Raw genomic sequence first — 19811 nt, forward strand, 5'->3', positions numbered from 1 at the left:
CATGAGTTTTTTCGACAGCCTAATGCCTGAATAGAGCATGGTTCTCCCAGCAGGCGGCCCGAGGGTTTTATTTTCTGAGCAAAAATCAATACATAAATCTATACATTTCGTTGTTGGACATAAAATACTGTAAAATCACCAGGAAATCAAGGTGATTTTATTTGAGGAAATCTGTTCCCAAGTAGACCTATTCCCATGAATAAATAGATAAATAGATAAATAGATAAATAGATAGATAGATAAATAGATAAATAGATAAATAGATAGATAGATAAATAGATAAATAGATAGATAGATAGATAAATAGATAAATAGATGAATAGATAGATAGATAAATAGATAAATAGATAAATAGATAGATAGATAAATAGATAAATAGATAGATAGATAAATAAATAGATAAATAGATAAATAGATAGATAGATAAATAGATAAATAGATATAGATAGATAAATAGATAAATAGATAGATAGATAAATAGATAAATAGATAGATAGATAAATAGATAAATAGATAAATAGATAAATAGATAGGCATATGTGATCGTATCTCACTGTAAGAAAGGTTTGAAATTATTCTGTTTTTTGTCAAATACTTTATCTGTTTGGGATTATTGCAGTCAATTTGCAATGTACACATTATTTATAACTCTGTACCGGTCCCCCTGATACCATCTGCCCAAGGAAAAATCGTCCCAGGGTTGAATGTAATTGGGAACCTCTGCAACAGACATTATCTCTCAGGCCCATATCTATACTGCTAGAGGGGCCTGAGCGATAAAGGGCCTGAGAGATGGTCTGAACTCTTCCCGCCTGTAGGTTACAGCCTGAGAGACTATGTCTGCATACCCCTCTCTGTAGCCTACCTCATTTTACATTGACGATGTACACATTTATCAGACAATATTAACCAGAGGGATTTACAGTTAGTGCATTCATTTTAAAATAGCTAGGTGGGACAACCACATATCAAAGACATAACAAGTACACTTTTACTCAATGAAGTAGTTATCAACAAAGTCAGAGCTAGAATGGGGGGAGGGGTATTTAAGTGCAATTGTTTTTTTGTGTGTGGGGGGGGGGGGGGTGAGGAGGTGGATTATTTAAGATGCTCTTTGAAGAGGTAGGGTTTCAGGTGCTTTCGGTGAGGAGGGGCAGTTCCTCTTGCTGTTCATTAGGTAAAAGCACCATGGTCTTGTAGTGGATGTGAGATTCGACAGAACGCCGGTGGAGTGTGTAGAGGAGCGGGGTGACATGAGGACTTTGAGCAGGCAGGCCTTCCCCGGGAGGGAGAGCAGCTCTGTCTTGTCGAGGTTGAGCTTGCGGTGGTGGTTCGACATCCAAGCTGGGATATCTGCCAGGCAAGCAGAGATGGGTGTCACCCACCTGGTTGTCAGAAGGGGGAAGGAGAAAAGTAGTTGAGTGTCAACCTCATAGCAAAGACAGGAGAGACCATGTGAGGATATGACGGAGCTGAGTGGCTTAGTGTATAGAGAGAAGAGAAGAGGGCCTGGAACCAAGCACCACATCCAGACAGTTATTAAGTCTACAGGCCTACTATTCAACGTCAGCACCCAGACAGTTATTTAATAGGCCTACCATTCAACATCCAGACAGTTATTTAGTCTACAGGCCTACTATTCAACATCAGCACCCAGACAGTTATTTTCACAGGCCTACTATTCAACGTCACACAGACAGTTATTTAGTCTACAGGCCTACTATTCAACATCAGCACCACACCCAGACTGCAAATAACTATCCCAAATACACACTGACCACTGAAGTGCAGTTGTTTGGGTGTGTCTAGACGTTCCAACCGAGGTAAAGTTGAAGCAAGTGTCACTCAGACACTGACCCCTACTGTCTGTCTTGCACCCCACTGAGGTACATACAACCAGCCCAGGGTATCCCAGCTCTGACACTGACGCAGCCCATGTGTGCTTCCCAATGGCACCCTATTCCCTATTTAGTGCACTACTTTTGACCAGGGCCCAATAGGCTCTGGTCAAATGCAGTGCACTATGTAAGGAATAAGGTGCCATTTGGGACAACATCTTCATTATAGGCTAGGCCTGTTACACTCTACCATCCCAGGGCTTTCCCAATATCCCATAATCTTACTCAGATAGCAGCATATCAATCAAGTTAATAACAAGGACATTATCGTAGGTTGTTGGCCTGGCAATTAATCCCCAATCCCTGTCATTAAGTTCTATCTTGCTCGTTTAATTATATTATTCCAATAAATCCTTCATCATAAGTCTATTTGATCTTTTTTCCCAGTGGCCTAACTAATTGAGCATGTTGCTTCTGTCTATGTCAGCTATCAGCTCACCATCTGGTTGGGGGGGGGGGGCATGTTGGCTTTGGCTGGTGAGTTTCCCCACAAACTGGTAGTAAAAAGAAGGCTAGTGGTTAATCTTTGATAAAAAATAGACTGACTGCTGAAATCATTAACTCTCTCTGTGTGTCTGTCAGTCTCTCACGTGGCTAATATATCTTGAAAACATTTAGACTACTGAATTGTAAATAATTGCAAAGAAGTGTAAAGATAACCTTGCATTGACCTATCCAACCATACATACAATCTTAGTTAACACTCCCTACGTCCTCGCATATTCTGACGGGGCCTCATGGTTTTGTCTAGAAACTGTATTTTTCTTAGCAGGTTTAGGAGAATTTACGCAGCATGTTAGGATAATTAACATAGCAGATTGGGAGAATTAGGTTAAGGTTAGGGAAAGCGTTACGGTTAGATAAAATTAAAGCAACTTTTGATGTCAATTCGACAAAAAGCTGTATTTATGCCACGTTAAAAACAACTGGGAACTCGGAAGAATACGAGGTCACATCATGACATCAGAGATCTTCAGGTCGGAGTTCAAGAGGCCCGAGTTCCCGAGTTGGGATTTCAGTTCAAAAACATTTTCCCCTGTCGGAGCTCGTTTTTTTCCCGAGTTCCCAGTTCTTTTGAATGCGGCATTAGACGTGACCTGGCGTCACGCTGCTGATTACGTCATCTACCAGCGACAGACGCTTTCTGTGCGACATTTGTTTACAGCACAAGATGGCGTCGGTGGATTTGAGAGGTAGCGAAGTGTTTCTTTCATTAATTGAAAAGTAATGTATTGTGTGTCCGATTGAAAATCGAAAAATAGTCATGTACGCTAATGTATCCTCTTACGATTTCTGAGAATTATAATGAATAGCTTTCAGGAAAATCATTTGCTTGACGGCACAAAGCTAGCTAGTTTCGCTGGCGCGTTAGCTTAGCAAGACAGTTTACGATCTGTTTACCAAACTAATCAGCCTGTTTTCATCAAAACAAATGTGCACGTTATACCAACACGTTTACCCTTATTCTTGTAATAAAACGTGTAACTTCATTCGTTACCTGCTGCTCCTTCTAGACAACAACCTCCTGGGGATATCGTGGGTTGATAGTGGCTGGGTGCCCATCCTCAACCCTGGCAATGTGCTGGACTATTTCTCCGAGAGGAGTAATCCGTTCTACGACCGCACCTGTAACAACGAGGTGGTGAAGATGCAGCGGCTCACTCTGGAACATCTCAAGTAAGGGTTTCGTTTGATGTTGGCTTTGAATATGGCTGACACACTGGCTATTAGCCGGTTTCCAGTGTAAAAGGGAAGGGGGTACCTAGTCAGTTGTCCAACTGAATGTATTCAACTGGAATGTGTCTTAAACATTTAACCCAACCCCTCTGAATCAGAGAGGTGGGGGGGGGGCTGGTTTAATCAACCTCCACGTCTTCTGCGCCATTGGGAACAGTGGGGTTAACTGCCTTGTTCAGGGGAACAGTGGGTTAACTGCCTTGTTCAGGGGAACAGTGGGTTAACTGCCTTGTTCGGGGGGAACAGTGGGGTTAACTGCCTTGTTCAGGGGAACAGTGGGGTTAACTGCCTTGTTCAGGGGAACAGTGGGTTAACTGCCTTGTTCAGGGGAACAGTGGGTTAACTGCCTTGTTCAGGGGAACAGTGGGTTAACTGCCTTGTTCAGGGGAACAGTGGGGTTAACTGCCTTGTTCAGGGGGAACAGTGGGGTTAAGGGGAACAGTGGGGTTAACTGCCTTGTTCAGGGGAACAGTGGGGTTAACTGCCTTGTTCAGGGGAACAGTGGGTTAACTGCCCTGCTCATGGGCAGAACAACAGATTTTTGTCAGCTCGGGGTGTCGATCCAGCAACTTTCCGGTTACTGGCCCAGCGCTCTAATCAGTAGGCTACCAGGGATTGTTACTTTCAAATAGTGATTTATTAGGCCAACATATTACTCGTTACATTTATTACACTAACACTGCCCCAGACACAGATTAAGCCGACTAGTCACATTGACAGTGTCCATTGACAATGCTTTTTTGGTCCAGGACTAGGTGTTATCTGTGTCAGCAAAACTGTCCGTCCATCCCATGGATCATTTTCTGTGAGTGTAATAATATAGTTACTAGCCTAACTGACTTACATTTATGTGTCTATTTCAGTCAGATGGTTGGAGTGGAGTACATTCTCCTTCATGCCCAGGAGCCCATCCTCTACATCATCAGGAAACAGCAGAGACAGTCTCCTACTCAGGGTGATCCACAGAGAACACCACAGACTTCTGACACACACACCACAGACTTCTGACACACACACACACCACAGACTTCTGACACCACAGACTTCTGACACACACACCACAGACTTCTGACACACACACCACAGACTTCTGACACACACACACACCACAGACTTCGACACCACAGACTTCCGACACACACACACACCACAGACTTCCGACACACACACCACAGACTTGACACACACACCACAGACTTCCGACACACACACCACAGACTTCTGACACACACACACACACACACACACACACACACACACACACACACACACACACACACACCACACACACACACACACACACACACACCACACACACACACACACACACCACAGACTTCTGACACACACACACACCACAGACTTCTGACACACCACACACACCACAGACTTCTGACACACCACACCACAGACTTCTGACACACACACACCACAGACTTCTGACACACCACACACCACAGACCTGACCACACACACCACCAGACCTCCGACACACACAGACCACAGACCAGACTTCCGACACACAGACTTCCGACACACACCACAGAAAACATCTTTATCAATACCTCTTGGAAAGTTTATGTCATGTTCCCACATCCTTTATTCCAGGCTATAATTCTACATCCTGTACTCTACAGTTGAAGTAAGAAGTTTACATACACTTAGGTTGGAGTCATTAAAACTCGTTTTTCAACCACTCCACAAATGTCTTGTTAGTTTTGGCAAGTCTGTTAGGACATCTACTTTGTGCTTGACACAAGTCATTTTTCCAACAATTGTTTACAGACAGATTATTTAACTTATATTTCACTGTATCACAATTCCAGTGGGTCAGCATTTTACATACACTAAGTTGACTGTGCCTTTAAACAGCTTGAAAAATTCCAGAAAATGATGTCATGGCTTTAGAAGCTTCTGATAGGCTAATTGACATAATTTGAGTCAATTGGAGGTGTACCTGTGGGTGTATTTCAAGACCTACCTTCAAACTCAGTGCCTCTTTGCTTGACATCATGGGAAAATCAAAAGAAATCAGCCAAGACCTATAATTGTAGACCTCCCCAAGTCTGGTTCATCCTCGGGAGCAATTTCTAAACGCCTGAAGGTACCACTTTCATCTGTACAAACAATAGTATGCAAGTATAAACACCATGGGACCACGCAGTCGTCATACCGCTCAGGAAGGAGACGCATTCTGTCTCCTGGAGATAAACGTACTTTGGTGCGAAAAGTGAAAATCAATCCCAGAACAACAGAAAATGACTTTTTTTTCTTCTTTTTTTTAAACCTTTATTTATCTAGTCAGGTCAGTTAAGAATAAATTCTTATTTTCAACGACGTCCTAGGAACGGTGGGTTAACTGGTCTAGGAACAGTGGGTTAACTGGTCTAGGAACAGTGGGTTAACTGGTCTAGGAACAGTGGGTTAACTGGTCTAGGAACAATGGGTTAACTGGTCTAGGAACAGTGGTTTGGGTTAACTGGTCTAGGAACAGTGGGTTAACTGGTCTAGGAACAGTGGTTTAGCTGGTCTAGGAAAGTGGGTCTAGGAACAGTGGTTTAGCTGGTCTAGGAACAGTGGTTTAGCTGGTCTAGGAACAGTGGGTTAACTGCCTTGTTCAGGGGCAGAACGACAGATTTTTACATTGTCAACTCGGGATTGATCTTGCAACCTTTCGGTTACTAGTCCAACGCTCTAAACACTAGGCTACATGCCGCCCCTTGTGAAGAAACTGGAGGAAACGGGTACAAAAGTATCTATATCCACAGTAAAATAAGTCCTATATCAACATAACCTGAAAGGCCGCTCAGCAAGGAAGAAGTCTGCTCCAAAACCCCAATAAAAAAGCCAGACTATTCTTTGCAACTGCACATGGGGACAAAGATCGTACTTTTTGGAGAAATTTTCTCTGGTCTGAAAAAAAAAATAGAACTGTTTGGCCATAATGACCATCGTTATGTTTGGAGGAAAAAAAGGGGAGGCTTGCAAGCCGAAGAACACCATCCCAACCGTGAAGCACGGGGTGGCAGCATCATGTTGTGGGGGTGCTTTGCTGCAGGAGGGATTGGTGTACTTCACAAAATATATGGCTTCATGAGGAGGGAAAATTATGTGGATATATTGAAGCAACATCTCAAGACATCAGTCAGGAAGTTAAAGCTTGGTTGAAAATGTGTCTTCCAAATGGACAATGACCCCAAGCATATTTCCAAAGTTGTGGCAAAATGGCTTAAGGACAACAAAGTCAAGGTATTGGAGTGGCCATCACAAAATTTACCCAACCTATTGTGGGGAGCTTGTGGAAGGCTACCTGAAACATTTGACACAAGTTAAGCAATTTAAAGGCAATGCTACAAATACTAATTGAGTGTATGTAAACTTCTGACCCACTGGGAATGTGATGAAAGAAAGAAATTCTGAAATAAATCATTCTCTCTACTATTATTCTGACATTTCACATTCTTAAAATAAAGTGGTTATCCTAACTGACCTAAGACAGGGAATCTTTACTAGGATTAAATGTCAGGAATTGTGAAAAACTGAGTTTAAGTGTATTTGGCTAAGGTGTATGTAAACTTCCGACTTCAACTGTATATTGTGAGCTCATCTTCCCATGTCCTTTAATTCCAGTGTCTAATTCTATATCCTGTACTCTATATTGTGAGTCTCATCTTCCCATGTCCTTTAATTCCAGTGTCTAATTCTATATCCTGTACTCTATATTGTGAGCTCATCTTCCCATGTCCTTTAATTCCAGTGTCTAATTCTATATCCTGTACTCTATATTGTGTGTTTATTTCCCCAGTCGTCCCTTTGTCTGACTACTACATTATAGCTGGTGTGGTGTACCAGGCTCCTGATCTAGGAACAGTTATTGGATCGAGAGTGGTAAGAGAGAGATAACCCCCCGGCATTGTCATTACTATGCGTTAGTGTTATGACTATGTTGTTAGTACTACGTTATTACTTTGTTTTTTTTTAGAAAAGAGCGGAATTATCTTGGTTTATGTCGTGGTCAATTCCATTTAAATTCCAGTCAATTCAGAAAGTAAATCAAATTTAAAAAGCATTCGGAAGAGAATTTTGAATTGCAGTATTCTTCCTGCATTGACCTGAATTGGAATTGATCTCAACCCTGGTTGACATATGAGTTGCTGGAGTTCTGTCGTCCTGTGTATTGACTGCTGTTATTCTCCCCACAGCTGTCTGCTGTCCACGGTGTCCAGTCTGCCTTCGATGAGGCCATGTCGTACTGTCGCTATCACCCATCTAAAGGATACTGGTGGCACTTCAAAGACCAGGAGGAGAGAGGTATGTTAGCCAGTGTTGGTGTCAATTCTAGTCTATTCAGAGAGTACACTGAAGAGAGGTATGTTAGCCAGTGTTGGTGTCAATTCTAGTCTATTCAGAGAGTACACTGAAGAGAGGTATGTTAGCCAGTGTTGGTGTCAATTCAAGTCTATTCAGAGAGTACATTGAAGAGAGGTATGTTAGCCAGTGTTGGTGTCAATTCAAGTCTATTCAGAGAGTACACTGAAGAGAGGTATGTTAGCCAGTGTTGGTGTCAATTCAAGTCTATTCAGAGAGTACACTGAAGAGAGGTATGTTAGCCAGTGTTGGTGTCAATTCTAGTCTATTCAGAGAGTACACTGAAGAGAGGTATGTTAGCCAGTGTTGGTGTCAATTCTAGTCTATTCAGAGAGTACACTGAAGAGAGGTATGTTAGCCAGTGTTGGTGTCAATTCTAGTCTATTCAGAGAGTACACTGAAGAGAGGTATGTTAGCCAGTGTTGGTGTCAATTCTAGTCTATTTAGAGAGTACACTGAAGAGAGGTATGTTAGCCAGTGTTGGTGTCAATTCTAGTCTATTCAGAGAGTACACTGAAGAGAGGTATGTTAGCCAGTGTTGGTGTCAATTCTAGTCTTTTCAGAGAGTACATTGAAGAGAGGTATGTTAGCCAGTGTTGGTGTCAATTCAAGTCTATTCAGAGAGTACACTGAAGAGAGGTATGTTAGCCAGTGTTGGTGTCAATTCTAGTCTATTTAGAGAGTACACTGAAGAGAGGTATGTTAGCCAGTGTTGGTGTCAATTCTAGTCTATTCAGAGAGTACCCTGAAACTCTAATTCTTTTAAATGGGGAAAATGTGGAATGTGAATTTGGTGAACTCTAACCCTTTGTTGTGGTTGTATTACAGTTTTTTGGTGATGTTTTGCAGGGGAGTTTATTGGTCCATTGGTTTTCATTCCGAACAATAAATCATTATTTTTAATGTGTGATGCCTATCAAAAGCATGTTTCACTAATCATGGCCTAAGGCAGGAAGGAAGTAAATCGTAGCTTTCCCGTGACCTTTATAACACATGTACTGTATCTAATGTATTTCAACCATTCTCCCCATCAATGGTATTCACCGTCTGTAACAAGATGGCGTTTGACAAGACATGGCAGCTCTGATTCTAGCTCCTAAGCAACTTTCCTAGTCTAGTCAATTCCATCCTAATAAATAATAATAAATAATAAACTATAGCTGTATATTTACTATTCTATCATATGTATACTAAATATTCGATCCACATAATGTCTATACACCCGTATATATTTATACTCTATACACCCGTATATATTTATATATTTATACTCTATACACCCGTCACATGTATATATACTCCGGACTCCGACATTGTTCGTTCTAATATTTATATATTTCTTAATTTCATTCTTTTACTTTTAGATTTGTGTGTATGGTTGTGTATTGTTAGATATTACTACACTGTTGGAGCTAGGAACACAAGCATTTCACTACAACCGCAATAACATCTGCTAAAAACGTGTATGCGACCAATAACATGTGATTTTTTTTAAACTCGATGTCTGTAGATGCCAAAGCCGAGCCGAAGTCGAAGAAGAAAGAGGAGCCCAGTTCCCTGTTCCAGAGGCAACGTGTTGACACACTTCTACTCGATTTGAGGTCCAAGTTTCCTCCAACGTTTTATCAGGTACGACACGCCACCAATCAGAAAGTCAGAATTATGGATCGTGTTGCTAATACCTCAGCCAATATACATTACACCGATTCATTCAATTGTAACATTTTATTATTGAGCTTCACATTTGCTCATCTATATTCTGTGTGTAATTCTTTTTATTTATTTTGCAACAATTTTAGCCTAAACCTGGTGAGAAGCCCATCCCAGGTAAGAGTGTACAGCTAACATTGCAGAACCATTTGCTATTCTTTTACGATGGGATTTAGACATTTATCAACAACTAAAATGTTGATGAACATTACTGTTGGAAAAGGTTCGGTCATGTTTCCCGAATCTGGACATTTCGGAGTCTTGTTTTTGTCTCCTTGTGTCCTGTTTTCGGGTTGCCTGTCTAATCTACTGTATGGATTGTGTTGTAGTGGAGGTGAAGAAGGAGACTGAACCCCCTGTAGAGCTGGTGAAACAGGAAGAGAGAGAGAGAGCCAGCCACCAAGACCTCTGCTCCAGCTCCCCCTAGCAGCAAACCACCTCCGGAGAAACGGCCCAGGCTGCAGTGATGACCGATGGCCACTCCTGTATATATTTCTGATTATGTCCATCCTTCAAAGAAAATAAGAAGAAAAAAAAAACCTCACATTGCTATTGCCAGTATCACCTTTTGTTAATTCTAGCAAGGCACACTGAAAGGACATATGGGACAGGTACAACCCTATCTGACTGAACAATGCTAAGGAAGTGGTTTGTGTCTGATGGAAGGTGTGTGGAAATGGACCGACATCCCAGTTTCCAGACCAAACAGACCATAACAACCCATCATCCTGTTTCTGAAGGGCTTGGAATGGCATTAGGCAAATGAATAGTCACAAATGGCACCCTATTCCTATATAGTGCACTACGTTTGACCAGAGCCCTAATAAGCCCTAGTCAAAAGTAGTGCACTATATAGGGAATAGGGTGCCATTTGGGATGCTGGCATGAGCAGACGATATGAGTTGTCTGTCCCAGTACCAGAGCTCATGGGACATTCCATCCATGTTCTAGAACTGTCTAGTTACTGACAACATGTACATCTTACTATCGCCCCAAGACTTCTCTCTGTGATGACGCTAGAGGTGAGAGGTTAAGGACCCAGTGAGATCACCGGTAAATCTTTTTGGGGGGGCGTTATCTCTGAAGCGTAAATACACATCCACACAATTTATTTTTTCAATATGTAATTGTTTTTTTTTCCACGTCAAGTGATCCTGAATCCATTGTGTGTTTTCATTGAAAAAAAAAATGTTTCATACTTTTCTGAATATAATAATTTTCAAAAATTCTGCAGTGACTTGAGTTTGTCATTATTCATCAAAAGATGTATTTTTTAATGTGATTAAATGTATGTAATCTAATGTAGCCAGGTGTGGTCAATTTAGATATTCTGCTTTGGACATCAGATATGGGATCCTCCTGAGATATTGAAGAGCCTTGCAGTTGGACCAATCTCATTTGATGAGAGTCAAGGAGATTTTAGTGTCTCGATGATTTAACTTGATGATCAATTAATATTTTTGACGAGTAACTTGAAAAATCTGTCATGATTGAAAATACAGCAGTGGAAGTTATGCCACAACACTCAGGGCTCCAGAGTGGCACAGTGGTCTAAGGCACTGCAACTCAGTGCTAGAGGTGTCACTACAGACCCTGGTTTGATTCCAGGCTGTATTACAACCGTACAGTGATTGGGAGTCCCATAGGGTGATGCACAATTGTCCCAGCGTTGTCTGGGTTAGGTTTTGGCCTGGGTCGGACTTCATTGTAAATAAGAATTTGTTCTTAACTGATTTTCCTGGTTAAATAAAAAAATATGGCACACCGAGATTTTCTGGAAATCAGTACATTACCAAAAGGGGGCGCTATTTACCTAGTGTAATATTGTGTGACCGTTTTCAAACTGCCCTCACAGAGTTGTCTTTGCTACACTCTTTTTCCATTGCCCGTTTGTTTATGTAAAGAAGGGTTAGTTCTATCCCAGGATCCTTGGGATGTCATTATCCTAAACTCTAACCTTAACCCTTACCCTGAACCTTTTAAAATTTCAACTTCAATGTATCGGAACCATTGCGTAAGGACGTCCCAAGGATACCAGAGAGCACGGACCGAAGAAGAAGAAGAAGAAGCAGCTCGCAGGGCGTGGTGGGATAGGAAGACTTTCTCAGTGGAGGACCGAGTACAGTGCCCCAGCTGGCTAGTTGCAGAGAAGATGGCTGCAGTGTGGATTTTCAGGCCAGTGTCTGAAAACACTGCACTGTTGGTAATGTTTCACGACGGCTAGCCTTCGTGTCGCCCCTTTTATTTAGTCGTTTTTTTTTCTCCCAAGGAAATCGAAGGGGATAAAACATGGGGTCTCAAACTCTCCAGATCCTCAGGCAAGGGGTCTGGGCTTCAATCACAGGCGGATGGTACTATGATCCCCATCAAAATACATTTGTCAATGCTCTACACCTCTACCTCTGGCTATTCCTACTATGTTTCCCCTTCACGCTTTACATGGTAAGTGTGTGTGTGTATTAACATGATATCCAATCTCAGCAAAGCAAGTCTGGGTTTACCGTTAGAGGATCTTCCCTGGCTGTAATGTCATGCTAGCCAAACCGCTAACGCTAACAGCTATACCGTTGGCTAGTAAGGTTAGCCAACTAGCCAAACCGCGGATGCTAATGCTAACAGCTATACCGTTGGCTAGTAAGGTTAGCCAACTAGCCAAACCTCGGATGCTAATGCTAACAGTTAACCGTTGGCTAGTAAGGCTAGCCAACATGCTATTTAGCTATCTAGTTAACGTTACCTAGATAACTAGCTAGGTTGCTAGGTATTCTTTGTTTGAGCTCTAAATGTTTCCCTCGAATAAAACGAAATAAATACCAGTGGACGTAACTGTTCGCACCTTGTTTTCATGTTCACCGTTATGTTTTGTTGTCAGGTGTGACATTTTATTCCGCTATCTGTCATTGTTAGCTGACCACATTTTACATTGTCCATTAAAAAAAAATCTGAATGAGGGAAATACTTTAAGCTCGACCAGGTTTGACTAACCAAACCCCGGGCAACAAGTCGTGGCTAATACGTCTGTTGTAGATAAACAAAGATAGCTAATTAATAGAAAACAGATTATGTTTGCAACCTTCGCACCCCCACCCCCCCAAGCCACATTGACAGCTATCTATCTCAGTCTATTATTAGCGAACAATGTATGTCTTGTCTCTCGTATACTGGTGGCAAGATCTACCAGATATTCAAGCTGACCCATCTTGTCAGCAAGCCAGCACAAAAACAGACTTCTAGGAAATGTTGTCATGAAACAAAACAACAACGATATTTTGGAATGGTTGAAGAGTAGGATTACAAACTGCTGCACAGTCAAATATTCCTGCCCCATAAACATCACGTTACTGTAAACACTACCTGCAAAACCAAATGTAAATGAGTGATCTTTAAAACAGCATTTTATATGTGCCTCACTTTCAATATTGAGGGGCTAAAGTTACAGCTGTTTCCAATTGAAATGTTACTCAGTCCAGTTGCTTGGTGTTGTGTAATTAGGCCAGATCTGTGATTGATTAGCAGTGGTTTTGCTTTGACTCAAGTCGGGATATGTATTCTAAGTGCTTTGATTTAACTCAGGATGTTTTTTAAATTTTATTTGACCTATTTAACTAGGCAAGTCAGTTAAGAACAAATTATTATTTACAATGATGGCCTAGGAACAGTGGGTTAACTGCCTTGTTCAGGGGCAGAGGGACAGATTTGTACCTTGTCAGCTCGGGGATTCAATCTAGGGACTTTTGGGTTACTGGCCCAATGCTCTAACCACTAGGCTGCCTGCTACCTGTATACCAAGTGCTTTGATTTAAGTCAGGATTGTGACAGGGAGGGTATAAATAGTGTGATTTTTCTGAATGCTCTGAGAGAGAGAGAGAGAGCATCACTGGTGTTACCCATAGGCTAATAAATAAATGCACGGACTGAACATGGGTGGCAGGTAGCCTGGTGGTTAGAGAGTTGGGCCAGTAACTGAAAGGTTGCTAGATGATCCCTGAGCTGACAAGGAACAAATGAACAGGCAGTTAACCCACTGTTCCCAGGCCGTCATTGAAAATAAGAAATTGTTCTTAAACTGACTTACCTAGTTAAATTTTTAAATTTTAATTTTACCTTTATTTAACCAGGCAAGTCAGTTAAGAACAAATTCTTATTTTCAATGACGGCCTGGGAACAGTGGGTTAACTGCCTGTTCGGGGGCAGAACGACAGATTTGTACCTTGTCAGCTCGGGGGTTTGAACTCGCAACCTTGCGGTTACTAGTCCAACGCTCTAACCACTAGGCTACAACAATCTGTAATGGGAATATAGCGGAGTTTGTTCACTGTACTGACATGATGACTCCATTTACCACTGATGACTAATCACTTTTCACAAGACCTGGAAACCTGCTAGCTCTCTGAGCTAACACAGTCTTGCAGACAACCCGGTTTCCATGGCTGGTCAGTTAACAAAACGCTGACATGGTGAACTCTCATTTACTGTAAATAGCACTTGTCTTTTAGGGGGAGGGGTTCTAAGTTGTATTTGTGTTCTACTATTGAAAGAAAGCAAACATCAGTCCTTGGATGGACAATCCAGTTTTATTGTAGTTGTAGTTGAATGCACTGCTTTTTAAATGGCTCTGTATAAATAGTGTCTGCAAAAATTACTCCAATATAAATGTCCAATGTGTGTCATTCAGGCACTCCCACCCACCATGGTGATAGTAGGGATCTACTGTGGTGTGATAGCTGGTATGTTCCTGCTGCTGAAGACTGTGAACTACCGGCTGCATCATGCCCTGGACGAGGGAGAGGTGGTGGAGCACCGGGCCAAGGAGAAAGAGAGCAACAGAACCAGCAGCGAGGGGGCCAACGAGGGAGACGCCACACGTCAGGAGGACAGTAATGGACCAGGGTCAGTTAAGGCGTCTTCGTGCAACCCAGCTGAAAAACATGCAAATGAGTGACAGGATTTCTTGAGTTATCTTAGATGAATTCTGATTATTTTGGGGACTGGCTACGGCATCTTAACATGGAAAAACAGTGCTCCCCCCCCCCCCCCCCTCTCGTTTTTCAAGCAAAGATAATTTTAGGGAGTATCGTTGGGTTCGGCTAGCCGAGACAGGCTAGGCGTCAGCCAAACTGAAGCATGCTTGATGCCTTTAGTGAGCTCTCTGGGTTCAGGGTTGATGTTGGTGGGGGTACTTTGTTAGATATTGTTACTCTATCATAAACATACTTTTTTAGATATTGTTACTCTATCATAAACATACTTTTTTAGATATTGTTACTCTATCATAAACATACTTTTTAGATATTGTTACTCTATCATAAACATACTTTTTTAGGTGGCTGAAGCAAGGACACACATTGTTTTCAGAAAAGTGTGTTCATCACTGAATGCCAAGCACACCCCATCGATTATCTTGTAGGGCTGTGGTTTATCGGATACTTGGGCACCTGACCTGACCCTAAAATCAGAGATGAATCATGGATTTCATTTCCTCTAGTGGTGTGAAGTAGGTGTTTGTGGGCCAGGGTCAAAGGTTTATCTGTTGTTGTGGAGACGGGGACTGAGCATGTTTCGCATATATGTTTGCAGTGCAATTCAATTCAGCTAGCAAGCTACCTCTTCACCTCAAGGCCACTAGACCAGTGAGGAAAGAGACTGATTTTGGCAGTCAAACATTTTTGTTAGTGGAAATAGGCCTAGTTCACATTTTAGAAACAACGAAACCCTAATGTGTGAGGTCGCAACTTGTTAACTTACTGCCCAAACCCCTGTAGAGTGAATCATTCTCACATTCCTGAAGGAGACCAAAGCAGAGCAGCTTGGAGTAGACTGGGGAGCAGGATGCTAAGAGAAATAAGGGAGGAATGAGAGCCCTCCACCACAGCAGTAGCTGAGTCAGTGTGTTTACCCTCCACCACAGCAGTAGCTGAGTCAGTGCGTTACCCTCCACCACAGCAGTAGCTGAGTCAGTGTGTTACCCTCCTCCACAGCAGTAGCTGAGTCAGTGTGTTTACCCTCCTCCACAGCAGTAGCTGAGTCAGTGTATTTACCCTCCTCCACAGCAGTAGCTGAGTCAGTGTGTTTACCCTCCTCCACAGCAGTAGCTGAGTCAGTGTGTTTACCCTCCTCCACAGCAGTAGCTGAGTCAGTGTGTTTACCCTCCTCCACAGCAGTAGCTGAGTCAGTGCGTTACCCTCCGCCACAGCAGTAGCTGAGTCAGTGCGTTACCCTCGGCCACAGCAGTAGCTGAGTCAGTGCGTTACCCTCGGCCACAGCAGTAGCTGAGTCAGTGCGTTACCCTCCTCCACAGCAGTAGCTGAGTCAGTGCGTTACCCTCCTCCACAGCAGTAGCTGAGTCAGTGCGTTACCCTCCTCCACAGCAGTAGCTGAGTCAGTGCGTTACCCTCCTCCACAGCAGTAGCTGAGTCAGTGTGTTACCCTCCTCCACAGCAGTAGCTGAGTCAGTGTGTTTACCCTCCTCCACAGCAGTAGCTGAGTCAGTGCGTTACCCTCCTCCACAGCAGTAGCTGAGTCAGTGCGTTACCCTCCTCCACAGCAGTAGCTGAGTCAGTGCGTTACCCTCCTCCACAGCAGTAGCTGAGTCAGTGTGTTACCCTCCTCCACAGCAGTAGCTGAGTCAGTGTGTTTACCCTCCTCCACAGCAGTAGCTGAGTCAGTGTGTTTACCCTCGGCCACAGCAGCAGCTGAGTCAGTGTGTTTACCCTCCTCCACAGCAGCAGCTGAGTCAGTGTGTTTACCCTCCTCCACAGCAGTAGCTGAGTCAGTGTGTTTACCCTCCTCCACAGCAGTAGCTGAGTCAGTGTGTTTACCCTCCTCCACAGCAGTAGCTGAGTCAGTGTGTTTACCCTCCTCCACAGCAGTAGCTGAGTCAGTGTGTTTACCCTCCTCCACAGCAGTAGCTGAGTCAGTGTGTTTACCCTCCTCCACAGCAGTAGCTGAGTCAGTGCGTTACCCTCCTCCACAGCAGTAGCTGAGTCAGTGCGTTACCCTCCTCCACAGCAGTAGCTGAGTCAGTGCGTTACCCTCCTCCACAGCAGTAGCTGAGTCAGTGCGTTTACCCTCCTCCACAGCAGTAGCTGAGTCAGTGCGTTTACCCTCCTCCACAGCAGTAGCTGAGTCAGTGTGCTTACCCTCCTCCACAGCAGTAGCTGAGTCAGTGTGTTTACCCTCCTCCACAGCAGTAGCTGAGCCAGTGCGTTACCCTCCTCCACAGCAGTAGCTGAGCCAGTGCGTTACCCTCCTCCACAGCAGTAGCTGAGTCACGTTACCCTCCTCCACAGCAGTAGCTGAGTCAGTGCGCTACCCTCCTCCACAGCAGTAGCTGAGTCAGTGCGTTACCCTCCTCCACAGCAGTAGCTGAGTCAGTGCGTTACCCTCCTCCACAGCAGTAGCTGAGTCAGTGCGTTACCCTCCTCCACAGCAGTAGCTGAGTCAGTGCGTTTACCCTCCTCCACAGCAGTAGCTGAGTCAGTGTGTTTACCCTCCTCCACAGCAGTAGCTGAGTCAGTGTGTTTACCCTCCTCCACAGCAGTAGCTGAGTCAGTGTGTTTACCCTCCTCCACAGCAGTAGCTGAGTCAGTGTGTTTACCCTCCTCCACAGCAGTAGCTGAGTCAGTGTGTTTACCCTCCTCCACAGCAGTAGCTGAGTCAGTGTGTTTACCCTCCTCCACAGCAGTAGCTGAGTCAGTGTGTTTACCCTCCTCCACAGCAGTAGCTGAGTCAGTGCGTTTACCCTCCACCACAGCAGTAGCTGAGTCAGTGCGTTTACCCTCCACCACAGCAGTAGCTGAGTCAGTGCGTTTACCCTCCACCACAGCAGTAGCTGAGTCAGTGTGTTTACCCTCCTCCACAGCAGTAGCTGAGTCAGTGCGTTACCCTCCGCCACAGCAGTAGCTGAGTCAGTGCGTTACCCTCCGCCACAGCAGTAGCTGAGTCAGTGCGTTACCCTCCTCCACAGCAGTAGCTGAGTCAGTGCGTTACCCTCCTCCACAGCAGTAGCTGAGTCAGTGCGTTACCCTCCTCCACAGCAGTAGCTGAGTCAGTGCGTTACCCTCCTCCACAGCAGTAGCTGAGTCAGTGTGTTTACCCTCGGCCACAGCAGTAGCTGAGTCAGTGCGTTACCCTCGGCCACAGCAGTAGCTGAGTCAGTGTGTTTACCCTCCTCCACAGCAGTAGCTGAGTCAGTGTGTTTACCCTCCTCCACAGCAGTAGCTGAGTCAGTGCGTTACCCTCCGCCACAGCAGTAGCTGAGTCAGTGCGTTACCCTCCGCCACAGCAGTAGCTGAGTCAGTGCGTTACCCTCCTCCACAGCAGTAGCTGAGTCAGTGCGTTACCCTCCTCCACAGCAGTAGCTGAGTCAGTGCGTTACCCTCCTCCACAGCAGTAGCTGAGTCAGTGTGTTTACCTCGGCCACAGCAGTAGCTGAGTCAGTGCGTTACCCTCGGCCACAGCAGTAGCTGAGTCAGTGTGTTTACCCTCCTCCACAGCAGTAGCTGAGTCAGTGTGTTTACCCTCCTCCACAGCAGTAGCTGAGTCAGTGTGTTTACCCTCCTCCACAGCAGTAGCTGAGTCAGTGTGTTTACCCTCCTCCACAGCAGTAGCTGAGTCAGTGTGTTTACCCTCCTCCACAGCAGTAGCTGAGTCAGTGTGTTTACCCTCGGCCACAGCAGTAGCTGAGTCAGTGCGTTACCCTCCTCCACAGCAGTAGCTGAGTCAGTGTGTTACCCTCCTCCACAGCAGTAGCTGAGTCAGTGCGGTACCCTCCTCCACAGCAGTAGCTGAGTCAGTGTGTTACCCTCCTCCACAGCAGTAGCTGAGTCAGTGCGTTTACCCTCCTCCACAGCAGTAGCTGAGTCAGTGTGTTACCCTCGGCCACAGAGGTAGCCTGCTATTTGCTAAAATAGTCAGAGCTTCAAGTGTCCCAACTGACAGCTTTGGCGCCTGGAACTGATCATTTGAATCTACAGTATGCATAAGCTATTACTGTCATGGGCAGTGATTGGGGACATTGCCCTGTGTAGGGTGCCGTCTTTCAGATGGGATGTTAAACAGGTGTCCTGACTCTCTGTGGTCACTAAAGATCCCATGGCACTTATCGTAAGAGTAGGGGTGTTAACCCTGGTGTCCTGGCTAAATTCCCAATCTGTCCCTCAAACAATCATGGCCACTAAATCATCCCAACTTCCAATTGGCTCATTCATCCCCTCCTCCTCTCCCCTGTAACTATTTCCCAGCTCGTTGCTGTAAATGAGAATGTGTTCTCAAATCAAGTTTATTTGTCACGTGCGCCGAATACAACAGGTACTTACTTACTTACAGTGAAATGCTGACTTACAGGTTCTAACCAATAGTGCAAAAAAAATATATTAGGTGAACAATAGGAAGGTAAAGAAATAAAACAACAGTAAAAAGACAGGTTATATACAGTAGAGGGGCTCTATACAGTAGAGGGGCTCTATACAGTAGAGGGGCTCTATACCGTACAGTATAGGGGCTCTATACAGTAGAGGGGCTCTATACAGTAGAGGCTATATACCGTACAGTAGAGGGGCTCTATACAGTAGAGGGGCTCTATACAGTAGAGGCTATATACCGTACAGTAGAGGGGCTCTATACAGTAGAGGGGCTCTATACAATAGAGTAGCGAGGCTATAAAAGTAGCGTGGCTATAAAAGTAGCGAGACACCGGTTAGTCAGGCTGATTGAGGTAGTATGTGCATGTAGATATGGTTAAAGTGACTATGCATATAAGATAAACAGAGAGTAGCAGCAGCGTAAAAGAGGGGATGGTGGGTGGGACACAATGTAGATAGCCCGGTTAGCCAATGTGCGGGAGCACTGGTTGGTCGGCCTAATTAAGGTAGTATGCATATATGATAAACAGAGAGTAGCAGCCATGTAAAAGAGGGGTTGGGAGGGGCACACAATGCAAATAGTCCGGGTAACCATTTGATTACCTGTTCAGGAGGCTTGGGGGTAAAACTGTTGAGAAGCCTTTTGTCCTAGACTTGGCGCTCCGGTACCGCTTGCCATGTGGTAGTAGAGAGAACAGTCTATGGCTGGGGTCTTTGACCATTTTTGGTCCTTCCT

At 44.3% G+C, this 19811-nt stretch overlaps 1 protein-coding gene and 1 pseudogene across 1 annotated transcript; both read left to right on the top strand.

Moving 5' to 3' along the window:
• Positions 1 to 3023: 3023 nt before the first annotated feature.
• Positions 3024 to 10498, top strand: LOC135530155 (mediator of RNA polymerase II transcription subunit 6-like). Its single transcript, XM_064958531.1, has 8 exons — positions 3024 to 3091; positions 3413 to 3575; positions 4499 to 4590; positions 7441 to 7523; positions 7838 to 7946; positions 9514 to 9632; positions 9803 to 9830; positions 10043 to 10498. Exons 1-8 carry the CDS (start codon positions 3070 to 3072, stop codon positions 10138 to 10140), a joined length of 714 nt encoding a protein of 237 aa, XP_064814603.1. The 5' UTR covers positions 3024 to 3069; the 3' UTR covers positions 10141 to 10498.
• Positions 10499 to 11834: 1336 nt separating this feature from the next.
• LOC135530156 (pecanex-like protein 1) overlaps positions 11835 to 19811 on the top strand; it is a 116548-nt pseudogene continuing 108571 nt past the window's right edge.

This window comes from Oncorhynchus masou, unplaced genomic scaffold (assembly GCF_036934945.1).
Source record: "Oncorhynchus masou masou isolate Uvic2021 unplaced genomic scaffold, UVic_Omas_1.1 unplaced_scaffold_1278, whole genome shotgun sequence".
NCBI classification, from domain to species: domain Eukaryota; kingdom Metazoa; phylum Chordata; class Actinopteri; order Salmoniformes; family Salmonidae; genus Oncorhynchus; species Oncorhynchus masou.

Bases quoted from the DNA above. Each gene is read 5' to 3' on its own strand.
- LOC135530155 (XM_064958531.1), top strand. From the start codon at position 3,070: ATGGCGTCGGTGGATTTGAGAG. The intron at 3,092-3,412 runs GTAGCGAAGTGT...TGCTCCTTCTAG, and splicing joins GGCGTCGGTGGATTTGAGAG to ACAACAACCTCCTGGGGATA. The intron at 9,633-9,802 runs GTACGACACGCC...CAACAATTTTAG, and splicing joins TTCCTCCAACGTTTTATCAG to CCTAAACCTGGTGAGAAGCC.